This window comes from Seriola lalandi, unplaced genomic scaffold (assembly GCF_002814215.2).
Source record: "Seriola lalandi dorsalis isolate HSWRI2012SDOR001 ecotype SW California unplaced genomic scaffold, Sedor1 jcf7180002054680, whole genome shotgun sequence".
Lineage (NCBI taxonomy): Eukaryota > Metazoa > Chordata > Actinopteri > Carangiformes > Carangidae > Seriola > Seriola lalandi.
The window spans coordinates 1,384,745-1,399,956 of NW_019525233.1; the positions used below are offsets into that span (position 1 = coordinate 1,384,745).

Below are 15,212 nucleotides of genomic sequence, written 5' to 3' on the forward strand. Positions count from 1 at the left end.
AGATTGCTGTGACATACAGACAAATAGCTGAATTTAGCATGGCTGACAACATGTTTATATACTATGACAACAGGGAGAGAAAGGACCTCAAGGCCCAGCTGGAAGAGATGGTATTCAGGGACCTGTGGGTCTGCCAGGACCCGGAGGACCTCCTGGACCACCTGGAGAGGATGGAGACAAGGTGAGTTGGTTTGTTTTCTTGTTCAGGTAAAGAGATTCAGTAAAGCTGCATTAAAGCTTTCATTGTTTTGGCACTCTGCATCATGCACACACTCGCTTCCACACGACTGTATAATACATACACAGTTACCATCTTCCAAAGACACTCAACTTCACAGCTGAGATCTAAGCCGGTTATCCTTTTGTCTCTTTTCCCCGCGACCTCAAACGCTCAAAGGGGAATTTGTCTGACAGAGTTTGCATCGATTACCAGATCTTTTAAAACGCGAACCTGCCTCGTCGCCGCTTTGTACCCTCCTGTACAAACAGGCAGAGGGAGAGGGAGGAAATTTTGTGGCTGTGACAGAATTTGTGAAAGTGACCCTTTGGTATTCAGAAGCAAGAATATCTCCTCATCCCCTCTGAAAACATTTGCAGGAAGATCAGCTATGGAGATACTCAGAGGATAATCTCTTATCCTTTGAAGAATGCCTCAGTTCTTAACTGGCCTCACAATGGTCCCCGCGGTGTAGACGGACACAGACAAATACAGAGGGTATTTGCCATGTAGATAAAAAGAATCTCACAAGCTAATGTTTACACACATTCAGACACTTTCTCATTATTAGTCCCATTCCACAGGGGAATGGACAACTCCAAGGCCTTTATTTAAGAGACTAATGCTGCCTCACAAAGAGCATTGTCTGACTCAAACCCAAAAGTAAATGCCTTTGGCTTTGCTAGTTATTAGCAGCATTTCTGCAAACACCCACAGCATGTGGAGGCTTTGAAATAATAGTGCAAGGTTCGTCATTCTGGGAATTGTGGTGCAAACAGGTTGAGATGGGACTAATTATCTATTCTGTTTTGGCTGCTAGTAACACCAGTGGCTCAACCATCATCATAAGCCCCCCCCCCCCTCAGATGTGAGCTATATTTGTCGCCACTTGTTAGAAAAAGGAGTGATGTAATCGAAAAATACACAGACAGACTCTAAGAATGGCAGTATATAGATGAGTGTAAGTTTTAATGTGCATTGACGTGTCATCTTTGATCGTTTGATTATAATTTAACAAAATCCTTTGTCATATTTCATCTCCCTCTCACTCGTGCGTTAGTTTGAACTGAGAGATTTTTCTGTCTTGATTTCACACTGTGGTCTTTTCCTTCCTCAGGGAGAGCTGGGAGAGCCAGGCCAGAAAGGAAGCAAGGGTGACAAAGGAGAACATGTAAGAAACTGCTTATTTACAGCATCATAGAAAACTCATTATTATTCATCATTCATCTTACAATTTTCTTCTTAAATACATTGCTTTTGAATCGTGACCGTCATTTTGATGCGTTTCCTTCTCCTCTGCAGGGTCCACCCGGTCCTACTGGCCCTCAAGGACCCGTTGGAGCACCTGGTCCTGCTGTACGTATCCAGCTTGGGTTGTGTCGTCAGATCATTTAGCACCTCATTTACTGTATTTATATTGTGTATGTGACCCCCCCCCCCTTTATCTGTCGCCGTGTGCAGGGTGCAGATGGTGAGCCCGGTCCCAGAGGTCAGCAGGGTCTGTTCGGCCAGAAGGGAGATGAAGGATCAAGAGGATTCCCTGGACCTCCAGGCCCAGTTGGGCTGCAGGTGCGGACTGTAATGAAGAAACACAAACTGTGGTCAAATGTTATCATTGAGAAACAGTGAGACAATATGATTAAATCCTTCCTGCTTTCCTCAGGGCTTGCCTGGTCCACCTGGTGAGAAAGGTGAAACCGGAGACGTTGGTCAAATGGTAAGAATTTTTATAAGTTGACACTCATTCTGATTGGCTTACTATTCAATACGTTACAAGCAGGATGCAGGTGAAATGTAGTTCTAAATTACATTTCTTATCCTTCCCTGTAGGGTCCACCTGGTCCCCCTGGTCCTAGAGGCCCCTCAGGACCCCCAGGAGCCGATGGCCCTCAGGGACCTCCCGGTGGTATTGGAAACCCTGGCGCTGTTGGAGAAAAGGTAACCCTCTCTCCTGTTTCAGGTTTGATCACTTCTGTTTGTCGCCTGCTTTGTAAGGAGGGGGGAGGGGGTGCAGAGTGGTGCAGTTGAGGTTTTTGTGTAAGCACATCAGGTAGCGTAGTGCTGTTGTGATGATCCTTTTATGCAGGAAACTGCATCTGTTTTTAATGTACACCCTCCACCTCTTTAGTTGGTTAAAGTGTAAACACAGATATCTCCATACTCACAAAAGCCTTTCAGTCGTGTTGTTCTGTGCATCCTTTTATGAAGGTAATTGTATCCGTCCTGTAGGCAATTAACTGAAAGAACATTTTTAATCACTTTAGTAAACAGATATTCAGACGGAGCAAAAATTAAAACACATTTTATTTAACTTAAACACACCACAGATATCGCTGTCTACCAAAACCAATTTTGTGCACATAATTACACACAGAAATGCTGATTTCATTGTCTCCTGGAGACATTATTTGAAAAAGGTACATCAACTGCCCATGTGAATTCTATTATTTTGACTGCTGTATCATCATCATTTGTGCTTTGGTGTCCTGCGCTTTCCAGATAGGAACAGTTTTCTCTGTGAGAAGCCAGTCTGCTCTGAAACTGTCTGTTGCTTTTAACATGGATGAGTGGAGCTGTTGTGTGGCCATTATGGAAGCCCACTCCGCGCGCTGCATTCATGCATTCATCCAAACGACAATGTATTCGTGCCTTTTCTTTTCCAAGTGGCAACAAAAATACTGCGCACAGACTCTCTGGAAGTGGATTCTTAATTTTTAGTTCATGCAAATTTTTCTAGAGAGGTAGACAACGCAACAAAGAGGTCCCCAAGTGGACTTGATGTCCGCAACCGCTGTGGCACCTGTCACATTTTTCATTGTAACCTGCCTCTGAGCCAGGTGTGATACCGTTTTTATCCAGCTGACTGGTTTTTCTAACACTTTGGAGGAGGCAGATTCAGTGTATCTAGCAGTTTGTTTGAGTGCTCTGCGGTGAGGACTGTGAATGATACCTCTTTACAAGGTTTTTGCAGCCATTAATATTTCACATGCCTATTTATATGATACCCTTTTAAATGGGACATAATCTTTTTTTTATTTTATTTTTTTCCTGCCGCCGAGTGACAGATGCACAGATAATCTAACGGACAGGCTGCCATCCCCAACAGTGCTGTTGCTGAGTGGAGAGTATGAATAAATACTCAACGGCACCATACTTGCGATTCTAAGATGATAAATACATTATTAAAATGCGCCTCTCATAACATCATCTCCCACTCTTATTTGTTGCTGCTCTTTTCTTATGAAAGGCCTGCTCTGGCAGCTTCTGCAGCTGCTGGACTGCAGTGCGCAGCACTTTCAGCTCATTTTCTGTCTGTGGTGATGGTGTGATTTGTTTTATCTAGTTCAGTCAATAGAATCACCTTTCGCCCCCTTCATAATCTCCCTGAGGATGGCCTGTCCTCCTGTGCAGACAAAAACACACCGCTCTTTTGGCTAATCGCGCTTCAGCTGATCTGGCATTTTATTAGCCAGCCCAAGGAGCTGGCAAGCGACTGAGCTCAGGCTTTTTTTTCTGTAAACACATATAACAGTGATGAGCAGCTGTCGTTCATGCTCTTGCTTTCCCTGCCCTCAGCAGATTCTCCCAGCGTCCCTGTGGTGGACATGAGCAGGCTGTCTTAAGGATACAGTCATGGCCTGTGCAAGGCTTCCTCAGATGCAACATTGCATAAAGACCAGTGTACGCTCCTAATTCAGGAGGATCAGTCATGCTTTTGAAACAGGCGCACCAACTGCTTAGAGTGGATTTCTTGACAGCAGCGAGAGCCGTTATGGAAGACAGCCAGGCACTGTTTTAAAAGCTTCGGTTGATGTTCACAACACAGAGCCGCTGTTCATGCCAGAGAGAAGAGCTGCGCTATCGATCGGCGCTTTCTCCCCACTAAACATGACGTGGGATAATATTTTTTTCCCCCGAAAACAGGTGTGGCAGAGTGCATCTGCAGTAAACCCAGGACGGCAGGACGGTAGGGCTCATGTGACAGTGAATAACGATAGTGTCCAGCTGATAGGTGAGTCAACAGGGCAACCGTCCAGTAAGGCAGGAGGAAAGAGGACAAGATATATGAGCAGGGTGCAGGGAGAACAGTGCGGTCAGCGCCCTCTTTTGCGCCAGCCACCCAATCCACCTGCCCTTGATGGATTGAAATCTCTCATGTCATCTCTTTCTATCCCCATTAGGGTGACAAGGGCACCAGGACAGTGAGAGCTGCTGTAAATGATGGGATTTTTAGAACCGTGTTGGATCAACAAATCACCTGTCTGATAATGTATGTCTCATTCTTACCCTCTAATATCTCCTCGCTCTCTCCCTCTCTCTCTCTCTCTCTCTCTCTCTCTCTCTCTCTCTCTCTCTCTCTCGTCAGGGAGATGCTGGTGAAACAGGAGAACCAGGTCTTCAGGGAGAACTTGGCCCACCAGTGAGTTATCAGATTCTGTTTTCTCCATTTTTTTTTACATGATAAGAAATGAAAGGACCAGCGATCATCACCACTGAGGAAAATGGATCGTTGTTGGTCAATAGTTAGAGAACAGATGTCAGTTTATCTACAATGACCATAAAGTATAATGAGGCGGTTTCCTTTGACACTTTCCACTTTCTTTCTACCGGTCTCTCTGAATTAGAATTTCTCATAACTGTGTATTACTCCAGGGTCCAAGAGGAGAGCGAGGAGAAAAGGGAGAGGGTGGTCCAGCTGGTGCAGCCGGGCCTCCCGGTCCTAAGGGTCCCCCTGGAGATGATGGTCCTAAAGGCAGCCCAGTAAGTTCTATTCCTCCTTCAGTTTAACCTCACGCAGGGGATCATATTGATTTGAAAATAAATGTATTATCGTAACAACAAAAAAAAACTAATTCAGCTTCTATTGATTTTCAGGGTCCAAGTGGTTTCCCTGGTGACCCTGGCCCCCCTGGCGAGCCTGGTCCTGCTGTACGTATGGCATTAATCACGAATTGTGCAACTCTTCATCGCAGCTTGTTGTTGACGTAATGCAGCTTGACTGAGGTTCTGTTCAATTCTTCTGCAGGGGTTAGACGGTCCAACTGGTGACAAGGGAGATGATGGAGAAGCCGGTCAGGCTGTGAGTGTTAATGGCACAGCTCTGTGTTATTACTGTATAGATAAAGGTTTTTATTCAAATTGCAAATGATTTAATTTTCTTTTAATTTTCACCCTCTGAAATCTTAAACTAGGGTTCACCTGGACCCACCGGAGAGTCTGGTCCCTCTGGACCACCAGGAAAGAGAGTAAGTACCGTCCTGTGCCGTCTCCTCCTCGTCCTTGCAAAATGTTATCAATGTCAGAATGCTGCAGTGTTCTGTCTTTTTAGTGTGCAATATTAATCTGTCATCTGTTTTTTAAAAAAGGGCCCCCCTGGAGCTGCAGGACCTGAGGGAAGACAAGGAGAGAAGGGAGCCAAGGTAACACATCCAACAAATAACACAGACATTACACCAACAATGTCAAAAAACAACAACAAATGAGCGAGAATCAAATGGGTAATGTGTATCCTGTTTTCGTGTGAAAGGGAGAGCCTGGCTTGGAAGGTCCCCAAGGAAAGACAGGTCCTGTTGGTCCTCAAGGATCACCTGGCAAGCCCGGTTCTGAGGGCCTCAGGGGTATCCCTGGCCCAGTTGTAAGTAAAGTGTTTCTTACCTTCACACCAATTCATCACAGTCATTTTGAAGAGCTTCAATAAAAAGCTGGTGTACATGAACAGTTTCTGATAAAGAGGCAGAGCAGTGAGTGAGGCTTAAAAACACGGTTTAATTGGTGTTTCTGTGCAGGGAGAGCAAGGTTTACCTGGTCCTCCAGGCCCAGATGGACCTCCCGGACCTATGGTGAGTAGAAGTGACTCCAGGCCTTTGAACTGAGGTATTTCACATAATATCTGCAGTTGATCTGAAACCATATTCACCTGTTATTCCTCTCATAGGGCCCTCCTGGTTTACCTGGTTTGAAAGGAGACTCAGGTGTCAAAGGAGAAAAGGTGAGCCACTCCAGCAATTACTCAACTGATGTGAATGTTTTGATGTGTAGCATAAGCTTCAGTAAATACTGTAACAAAGACTAATGGATGTAATTTACTTACAGACTGATTAGATCTGTTGTTTGCCTCCAGCCATCCGATCATTACTCTAATGATTAGCGGCTGTGCCAGATAGATATATTATAGGACTAATGTTTGGTGATGGTGTGTTATTGACTGTTGTATTGATAATAAGCGTGCGTGTTGTTCTCTGCCCTTAGGGCCATCCAGGTCTCATCGGTCTTATCGGACCCCCAGGTGAACAGGGAGAAAAGGGTGACAGAGGTCTCCCTGGTCCTTCAGGAGCTGCTGGTCCCAAAGGAGACAACGTGAGCAAACCAACCTGCACTTGAGCCACAGAAAAAGAATCCTGCACATGCCCACACATTGTATTTTTAATTCTGTGTACACATAACAGACCGTTGGGTGTTGCAGAAGAGTAATACCATTTGTGCCAACAATCTTCCCACTGAAAGTTATTGATTTATATTTGTGGGTCTTTTTTTAATTTAGCAAAGGCAGAATGTGGTAACCAGTGTTAATATCCCCCATGCCAGTCGATGCTGTTGCACCAGGAGTAAACATAGTTTTTTCTGTTATGATTTCATTCTCTCTCTCTCTCTCTCTCTCTCTCTCTCTCTCTCTCTCTCTCTCTCTCTCTCTCTCTCTCCTCCTTCAGGGTATCACTGGTCCCTCAGGTCCACTCGGTCCCCTGGGTCCTCCTGGATTACCTGTAAGACTCTCCTCATCATATCCATATGTTGCACTACAGAAGGCGTCTCACTCAGTAACATGTAATGTCTGAGCTAATATTGATTACTTGTTCATCTCTGCCTCTTCAGGGTCCTCCTGGTCCCAAAGGAGCTAAAGGTTCATCGGTAAGTGTTTCGGTGACAGTGGAACTCCAACGGAAACGATGAGGAGCGTTTCTCATGACACCCGTAAAAATCATGTGACGTTAAAGATTAAGCATTCCTTTAATTTGTCCTCTTCAGGGTCAAACTGGACCAAAGGGAGAGAGTGGTGTACCTGGACCTCCTGGCCCTCCTGTAAGTTAATGCACTAGTCTTTTGAATGGTCTCATTTTGTATGTTATCCTTAGTGCAGGTCGTTAGCTCTTGGGTTTATGGACATTTGCATAATCTCCATCTCCTTACCTCTGTCTCTTCCTTTCATCTCTCCTTCACAGGGCCCTCCTGGCGACGTTATCCACCCACTCCCCATCCAGGCTCCCATTAAGGGCAGAGCGCGTAGGAACATCGACGCCAGCCAGATGGTGGATGATGCACCCATGGATGCCAACTACAAGGACTACGACGACGGCATGGAGGAAATCTTTGGCTCGCTCAACTCCCTGAAACTGGAGATCGAGCAGATGAAGCACCCGCTGGGCACACAGAACAACCCCGCTCGTACCTGCAAGGACCTGCAGCTCTGCCACCCTGATTTCCCCGACGGTTTGTATCACACTCCATCTAAATGAGGCATGAGGCCTATTGTCTAATCCTCTCCCTCCACAGTTTTTCATTTCTGCACTGAACTGGTGTTGATCACATGCACGCAGCAGCTCACTAGAGATGTTGAGGAAAAGACAATGCTGATGGATAATACATCGAGCTGTATTATGTGGCTGCTAGCTTCACTTTAAGAGCTGCTACAACTCATGTGACACACATACACCGCAAATAGTATACGACCCCAAATTTATGAACATCACCGAAAAGCCAAGGTGAAAATCAAGTGAAGGTGCAGCAGTTACTCGATGAATCGATCAGTCAGTAGGTGGAAAAATAATCAGCAGCAGATTCTCATATGAACTCATATTAATTAAAGTAAGTTTAAGCAAAGATACCAAACTTTCCCTAGTTCTAGTCTGTCATTCGTATTTGCTGCTTATGTGATAATAAATTTGGATTTTAATGGCAGGACAAAAAAAAAAGAAAGTAATTTGATGACATCCCTGTGGGCTTCAGATAATCTATTCTGACTTTTATTGACTGAACGATTGAGAAAATAATAATTAGTAGAAGCCCCTTTAATCATGCTGCATGTGGGACATTTCAGCAGCTAATCCGTTATAGCTGCATGACACTGTTTTTTTTCTTACATATGGACTAGTTAATCAAAGTATTTCCATTTTTGAATAATGTCGCACCTCAACAGCAGGAATCGCTTTTCGAAGATGAATGTTTGTTAGAATATAAATACATTTTTAAATGCAGAAAACACCCAACGTTTAAGAATTTGTCGTATATTGTGTTTCACAAGATGTGTGATGTTTGCCTTGAGCGAGTCAGTATTAAACTGTGATTTTTAAAAGGGAGTTTGGTAACATTTTCCCTGCGTAGCATCTCTGCATATAATATAGACGCAGCGTGGAATGGTAGCGTAGACATAGAGACACGAACAATACTTGAGCGCAGGTCGCACAATGTCAGACATTGCCTTGACCTGGTGGAGAACAGTACAGGCTTCACTCGATAATTGCTCTCTCTCTCTCTCTCTCTCCCTGTCTCTCTCTCTCTCTCTCTCTCTCTCATTTTTCTCCATCTCTTCAGGTGAGTACTGGGTTGATCCAAACCAGGGCTGCTCTCGGGACGCCTTCAAGGTGTACTGCAACTTCACAGCAGGTGGGGAGAGCTGCATCTTCCCAGATAAGAAGTCTGAAGGGGTAAGTCTGGCCTGCCTGCGCACAAACACACCTGCACACACACTAACAGGAGACAGTCAGGTCGAGGATGTAGTAAGCAGAAAGGCTGAGGCTGGTGCTAGAAAAAAAACTATTTTGAGCTGTTTGTCATTTGATTGACAGTAAAGTAGCGTAAGCTTAATACTCCAGATACGTGAATAATAATCGCCTTTTTTTCCTCACATCTGGGACTAACTGGCGTGCATACTGTATAAATAACCCGCGCATCTCGAGACAGCGCTGTTTGCAACAGGAGTTCTATTGTACCTACTCATGTACCCGTATAATTAGCCTGCATGAGATTACCCGGTGTGTTGTTATGAGGAAGATGTGGGAGATGACTCAGCAGCAGGACTCCCTGCATTCCCCATGAGGGCCAGAGTTATTTAACAAACATGCTAAATCTCTGTTTAGTTCTGACAGTTAGTGCACAGATTCACTCATCCATACGCCATTTTTAGATAGGGTGCCATTAAGAACCTCATCACCTGTAAAAGCCTTTGGCAGGTGACAGGCACAATGAGAAGATTTTTGGTTCATTATGCAGGAGTGTGTCGAGGAGAGGAGAGGAGCAGAGTGGTGAAACACTGGGAACACTGTCTCTGACAAGTCAGGGGTTGTGTAATAGCACAGAGCTACAGCCATTTTAATGATCCCACTCACCAAGCCTCAGAGGAGCAGGAGTTTGTTTAAACTCAGAATAATGAAACAGACTTTTTATAGCGCGCTGCTGATGGGCGGGTCTCGTTTCTGTCGGGGGGTGAAAAGAAAAGCCTGCGCTGTCAGTCCTTGCATCGAGACAGAAAAACACTCCCACGTGTGTTTAGATTGGCACGGTTATTATGAGAGCACACAGTGATACTGTCCACGTACTGTACAGAGAGCCAGACATTGTTATCAGAGATTCTAGAAAAATATAACGTCACTGCAAGGATATATTTCTTCCTCTGCTGGATCCACGCCGGTGGAAACAACTGAAGGTCACCTTCAAGGCAGCGTGGGTTTAATGTACGCCACCTCCCAAACCATAAGTGATCTCCGGCCCATCATTCATTAACCCATTAAGCTATTGATGACACTTCCGTATCAAACCCTGCTCTCTAATTATAGAGAAATTCATCATTGTCATGCCTCAGACCATTAGAGCCGTGCCCTGTTGGCCAATTCACAGCTTTTAATGGCATAACAAAGTTAGTGCGCCATGGCTGCACAGCAGGGAGGGATAGAGGCCGCGGTATAGGAGCTCCTCGCAGGCGATCATTTTTTAATTAATCACTGTGTACTCATGAATTTTTCAGCAGCAATTAGCTGCCAGCTACAGTTTTTACTGTACAAAATGGCATAATGACTCACTAAAAGTCTTCTGCCCTGGTCCGGTTGCTGTGGTTGAGCTAACTGAATACTGTTTCAGGTCTGGAGGACTCCTCAGAGGACAAACAGAGAAGGGAGAAAGAAAAAGAAAAAACTGAATGGGGATGTGTTTCTGTCAGATCTGTGTCCTCTCTTTAACACACTGCTGTTTTTTCCTCCTCCTGCTCTGCCTCTCTGTTGATCCATGCCCTCAGGCTAGGCTCACATCCTGGGTAAAGGAGAATCCCGGGTCCTGGTTCAGTGAATTCAAACGTGGTAAACTGGTAAGCCAGACTTCCGACTTCCTCAAGTCCCTTTCCCTTCCCTGAACGCCTCTTATATTTTACAGAGCAAAATGGCAAAATGGCCCAAAGACTCGCCAGGCACATGGTATAGTCACTACAAGAGAGGTTCCCTGGTAAGTGGCCCTGCCTGCGGTCCCAGAGTCCTGGCTCCTGGCCTGGACTCTGTGTGTCCTGAGGCTCTGCATGGTTCTGGTTCTGCCCTACAAAAGTATGTATATGCACTGGCACCTTGCTTGTTCTGTTATTGTGGTGCATGATTCAGCACGGGCTGCACTCACCTTCAGTCCAGCAGCACAGGCGATGCTCTTACCAGGAAATGGAGGAGAGGTGTGCGGAGCGTACAGGCAGGTTTTGACTGTGCTGAGGCAACATATCTGTCAGAAGAGAAAACAGTGCGCTGCTCTTTTACTGCAGAAATTCCTGACTGTATTATCCACTGTGCCACACCTCTGCTGCATTAAGAGAGCATCTTCTAAGAGTGACTGTGTGCCTCAACACTCCCATGACTCAAGTAGCATCTTTACAGCCACAGAGAGCTCATTTAACAGTGCGGACAAAAACATCTATTTACACTTCTTTCTTACACAGTGGGGTTTTTTTTTTTTTGCTGTAGATCTAAATAACTTCCTGCCTCAGCAGGTCATCTATCCTCCACAAAGGGGGGGGGGGGGTGGCGGCGGCACAAATGTCATTGCCACTCTGCTGCAGCCATTCAGCTGCTCTCACATTCCCGCCGTCTCACATAAACACTACTTAGATCTGGCAGAGTAGCTCTGAGTCAAACGGGTCAGGCACTCAGTCACCACCCAGGGGCTTCTGGGTACTCAGTCACTGTTGACTTGCGGCTGTGATGATAAAGAGGTAATGTTTCTCTGGTGATGTCAGGCTGGATCCACACGCTGTGCGGGACAGGGAGGGAGGGAGGGAAGGGGGGAGGGGGGTTAAGGACCAGTAGGGTAAAAGAGAAAAGCCACTCTGAGGATGAAAAACCTCAGAATGGTTTTTAATTGGAGCCACAGTGACGACACTCAGACGTAAACTGCACCACAAAGTCTTAAGTGTTTATATCTTGTGATTAATTAGCAGATTAAAGGAGTCAGTGGCACTTAATCGTAGCACCAATAGACGGAGAAGATGATAAGCTTTCTGTTATTATCAGGTTTGAGTGTCGGTACTCTGGCTTTCTATATGCATGTGCGATAAGGTGTGTGTGTGTGTGTGTGTGTGTGTGTGTGTGTGTGTGTGTGTGTGTGTGTGTGTGAGTGTGTGTGAGTGTGAGTGTGGGAGAATAAGTGGAGAAAGAACACACCCAGACTCGGACGGTTTGCTGCTCTGGCTGCATGGCATGTTTGCTGCATGCGCTCTACTCTCAGTAAGTCCCGTTTGTCCGACAGACGAAGCAACCGCGTGGATCTGATGGATTCCTGATGGTTGGTATGCCGGTCGTCACTCGCGGACATTAGGCCGAACTGTGACTGGTTGCAAACCTGCTGTCTTATCAGTCAGGATTACAAAGCACCGTAATCAGCTTTAATGGGATGTCACTCAGTTTTTTTGTAACATGAGCTCAAACAGCAAAATTCTAGGTTAATTCTAGGTTAATTGCCTGACAATTAACATATCATTACTGCAACATATTTCCAATTGAGATAATTACATTTTCATGATTTTACCATAATTTGCTCATATTGGTTCTGTGTTTAACATAATTACACAATCAAGATTTAAATTAGTCATTTAGCCATGCTTATGTTTTGTACTTTGAAGGCAGATTCTTCCACATTAAGCCCTGCACATCAGCACAGCTTACAGGCATTAGGCCTTGGAAATGTTCTGCGCCCTTCCTCCCACTCTGTATGTAATATCACCACCTGATCCACTTTCTAAGCAATGTGGACTTTGATTCAAGGCTCATCTTTTTTTTCTTTTTTCTTTTTTTTATTAGCACATATTTGCACATGTTACTGAAGCATAAGGCTGGTAATATTCAATATTTCTTTTTTATTGTCAATAAATCTCCATGAAAAGACAAAAAGCAACAAGGAATTGATTCTACAAAGCCTGATACAGACCTCCACTGTCCTCTGCTCCACAGACTGACGTGTCCCTTTATTACGGTGAACATGGGCACTGTAGTTCATTTTGAAGCGATCCCACCTACTGTAGTGTACATCGTTCTGCCATTGTAAATGTTCAATAGTGCGATGGACATGTATGAGTCCGCCGCTGAAAATAGATCCCAGCAGAGTGAGCTACAAAACTACAACGTCCAACTGTTTTCAGCTTTTTGTAAAAACAACATAAATATTTGTGACCTTGTTCTAAAGACTGACGGTGCGTCCTCAGGAGGAACGAATGCGTTGCAACAAACGGGATATCCTGAGAGACAAACACTGGTTTTGGTCTTTTCATGGAGTATGTTGACAATAAGAAAAATCTAGAATAACACCAAAGTTAATCTTTAATGATCAGGTCAGTATGTTGGTCTGCGTCACCTGAGTCAATCCCACGAACACTATAAACTTCTGTTAGTTTTGTCTGAGCGTGGTCGTACATATCAGTTGTGTGTCCCCCTCTTTCTAACATTACTGTGAATAAGAAACACGTCCTTGAAATCCCAACTCAGCAGTAAAAAGAAATTACTAATCATAAATTAATTCAAAGTGACTCCCAAGAGACGGAAACACTGCAAAGTATAGACATGAGTGTGTTCAGTAAATCTTTGCAGTATCTTCAGGACATCCTTCCCCTCGGTTCACTGGTCCCATCTCCTGCTGTTAAGTTTGTGATGCTCAGCTCCCATCTGCATTTCTTTTTCTTTTCTTTTTTTCTTGTTTTTTTGCAGCTCTCCTACGTGGACGCGGAGGGCAACCCGATCGGCGTGGTCCAGATGACTTTCCTGCGGTTGCTGAGCGCGGCGGCCAGACAGAACATGACATACAACTGCTACCAGTCGGCGGCCTGGCACGACCTGGACCAGGACAACTACGACAAGGCCATCCGCTTCCTGGGCTCCAACGATGAGGAGATGTCGTACGATAACAATCCCTACATCCGCGCCCTGGTCGATGGCTGTGCGGTAAGTCAAAGAGAGAGAGAGAGATGTGTGTTGTGCGTGCGAGTGTCTGTCGGCGGGTGGCGGGATGCCTTTGATCAGCGCCGTCAGTAAAATGTCTCTGTTGTCTTTGTAGTGGCTCAGTCAATAAGAGCCCGAGCAAAGAGTGTGATGTTTTATTTTTTTATTTCTAAAGAATATTTCCTTCACACGCTAACTCTCCCTCCTGCTGTGTCTTTTCTCAGTTGAAAAAGGGCTATGAAAAGACAGTACTTGAGATCAACACACCAAAGGTGGAACAGGTGCCGTTTGTGGACATCATGTTCAACGATTTTGGCGGTTCCACGCAGAAGTTCGGATTCGAAGTGGGTCCTGTCTGTTTCATCGGCTAAGACTGTTTACTGAACAAATGGAGAAAAAAAAAGCATATTTTTGTTTTCTCAGAAAAAACAACATTTGAAAAAGAATAGGACAATTGTATTTGTAAAAAAAAAAAAAAAAAGCTACTTTTTTTTTCCATAAAGCAACAAGTATGAGTAAAATAAAATCAAGTTGAGAATACAGTGAAATTCTTTTAGGAATAGAGGAAAAAACGAAATAACCTTGAAACCTCAGTGTGCCTTCTCCATCACATGCAAGTTTTGAAACTGGATGTCAGATCCTGCCTCCTACACAACTCCACACACAGACACAAACAAAAGACACACACACACACACACATACACACACACACACACCTAGCCCCACGCCATCAAACTTGATTTTTGTTTGGTCCCAAGCAACGAAGGCGACCCTGAGAGCTGCAGCCGTTCCAGACGGTCGCAGTATTTGCCATGGACTCCATCTGATTTGGCTCCTTTCTCTTCTTTTAGTTCTGATCTCATGTTTTCCCTCATCTCCCTGGCTTTTTTTCCACTTGTCTTTTTGTTGGTTTGTTTTGCTCATTCACTACAGGAGCTTTTGTTTGTGCATAATTGTCTCCCCATTCTCTTGGAATGGATCTTATATAATATAAATATATATAAATAATTTTTATGTTTGTAAGTACATTCTGTATATTTTTCCTGGTAATGTTTATTGCTTCTGGCTTCAAAACGTGCATGTGACTTTATGAATTGTGAGGTAGGAGATGGTGGATACAGGGATAACATCGAAAAATTGTAGAAAAATATCCAAAGTGAGGAAATTCGACTTGTAAATTAAAAAAAAAGAAGGAAAACAGAAACTAAATTGGGGAAGTCCTGTCTTGTTGCAGTTGTGGAGCACATCTTGTTGTAATTTAAGAACAGAATGGAAATAAAAGACGAAAACAAGCTCTGTGATATTATGTGACAGTTGATTTGCATAACAAAGAAAAATAATAATAATACATTCCTCCTTTTGTGCCCTCTGAGCAGAACACCTACCTTGGTGGCGATATCATTAACTTAATAAACTGCTTCTATTTTATTTTTTTCCTGAAATACTCATCTATCTGACTATGCAATGGGAGATGATATCACATTTAAATGAAAAACACAAAGAAATCAAAACCTAGGTGCTATTTTCTCTCTTCTGTGGTGCTATGT

At 44.3% G+C, this 15,212-nt stretch overlaps 1 protein-coding gene across 2 annotated transcripts in view; it reads left to right on the top strand.

Moving 5' to 3' along the window:
* col5a1 (procollagen, type V, alpha 1) overlaps positions 1-14,957 on the top strand; it is a 71,865-nt gene extending 56,908 nt beyond the window's left edge. Inside the window, exons 43-66 of one of the 2 annotated variants that reach the window (XM_023422225.2) lie at positions 74-181; positions 1,335-1,388; positions 1,520-1,573; positions 1,679-1,786; positions 1,881-1,934; positions 2,048-2,155; positions 4,584-4,637; positions 4,871-4,978; positions 5,093-5,146; positions 5,244-5,297; positions 5,410-5,463; positions 5,584-5,637; positions 5,745-5,852; positions 6,004-6,057; positions 6,153-6,206; positions 6,467-6,574; positions 6,925-6,978; positions 7,088-7,123; positions 7,241-7,294; positions 7,435-7,702; positions 8,804-8,916; positions 10,500-10,568; positions 13,435-13,668; positions 13,890-14,957. In XM_023422225.2, coding sequence (XP_023277993.1) covers positions 74-181; positions 1,335-1,388; positions 1,520-1,573; positions 1,679-1,786; positions 1,881-1,934; positions 2,048-2,155; positions 4,584-4,637; positions 4,871-4,978; positions 5,093-5,146; positions 5,244-5,297; positions 5,410-5,463; positions 5,584-5,637; positions 5,745-5,852; positions 6,004-6,057; positions 6,153-6,206; positions 6,467-6,574; positions 6,925-6,978; positions 7,088-7,123; positions 7,241-7,294; positions 7,435-7,702; positions 8,804-8,916; positions 10,500-10,568; positions 13,435-13,668; positions 13,890-14,036 — 2,163 coding nt within the window. In that variant the 3' untranslated portion in view covers positions 14,037-14,957. Of the gene's footprint in view, positions 1-73; positions 182-1,334; positions 1,389-1,519; positions 1,574-1,678; positions 1,787-1,880; positions 1,935-2,047; positions 2,156-4,583; positions 4,638-4,870; positions 4,979-5,092; positions 5,147-5,243; positions 5,298-5,409; positions 5,464-5,583; positions 5,638-5,744; positions 5,853-6,003; positions 6,058-6,152; positions 6,207-6,466; positions 6,575-6,924; positions 6,979-7,087; positions 7,124-7,240; positions 7,295-7,434; positions 7,703-8,803; positions 8,917-10,499; positions 10,569-10,633; positions 10,703-13,434; positions 13,669-13,889 lie in introns of both variants that reach the window. The other variant, XM_023422226.2, reaches the window with a different exon arrangement.
* The last annotated feature ends 255 nt before the right edge of the window (positions 14,958-15,212 follow it).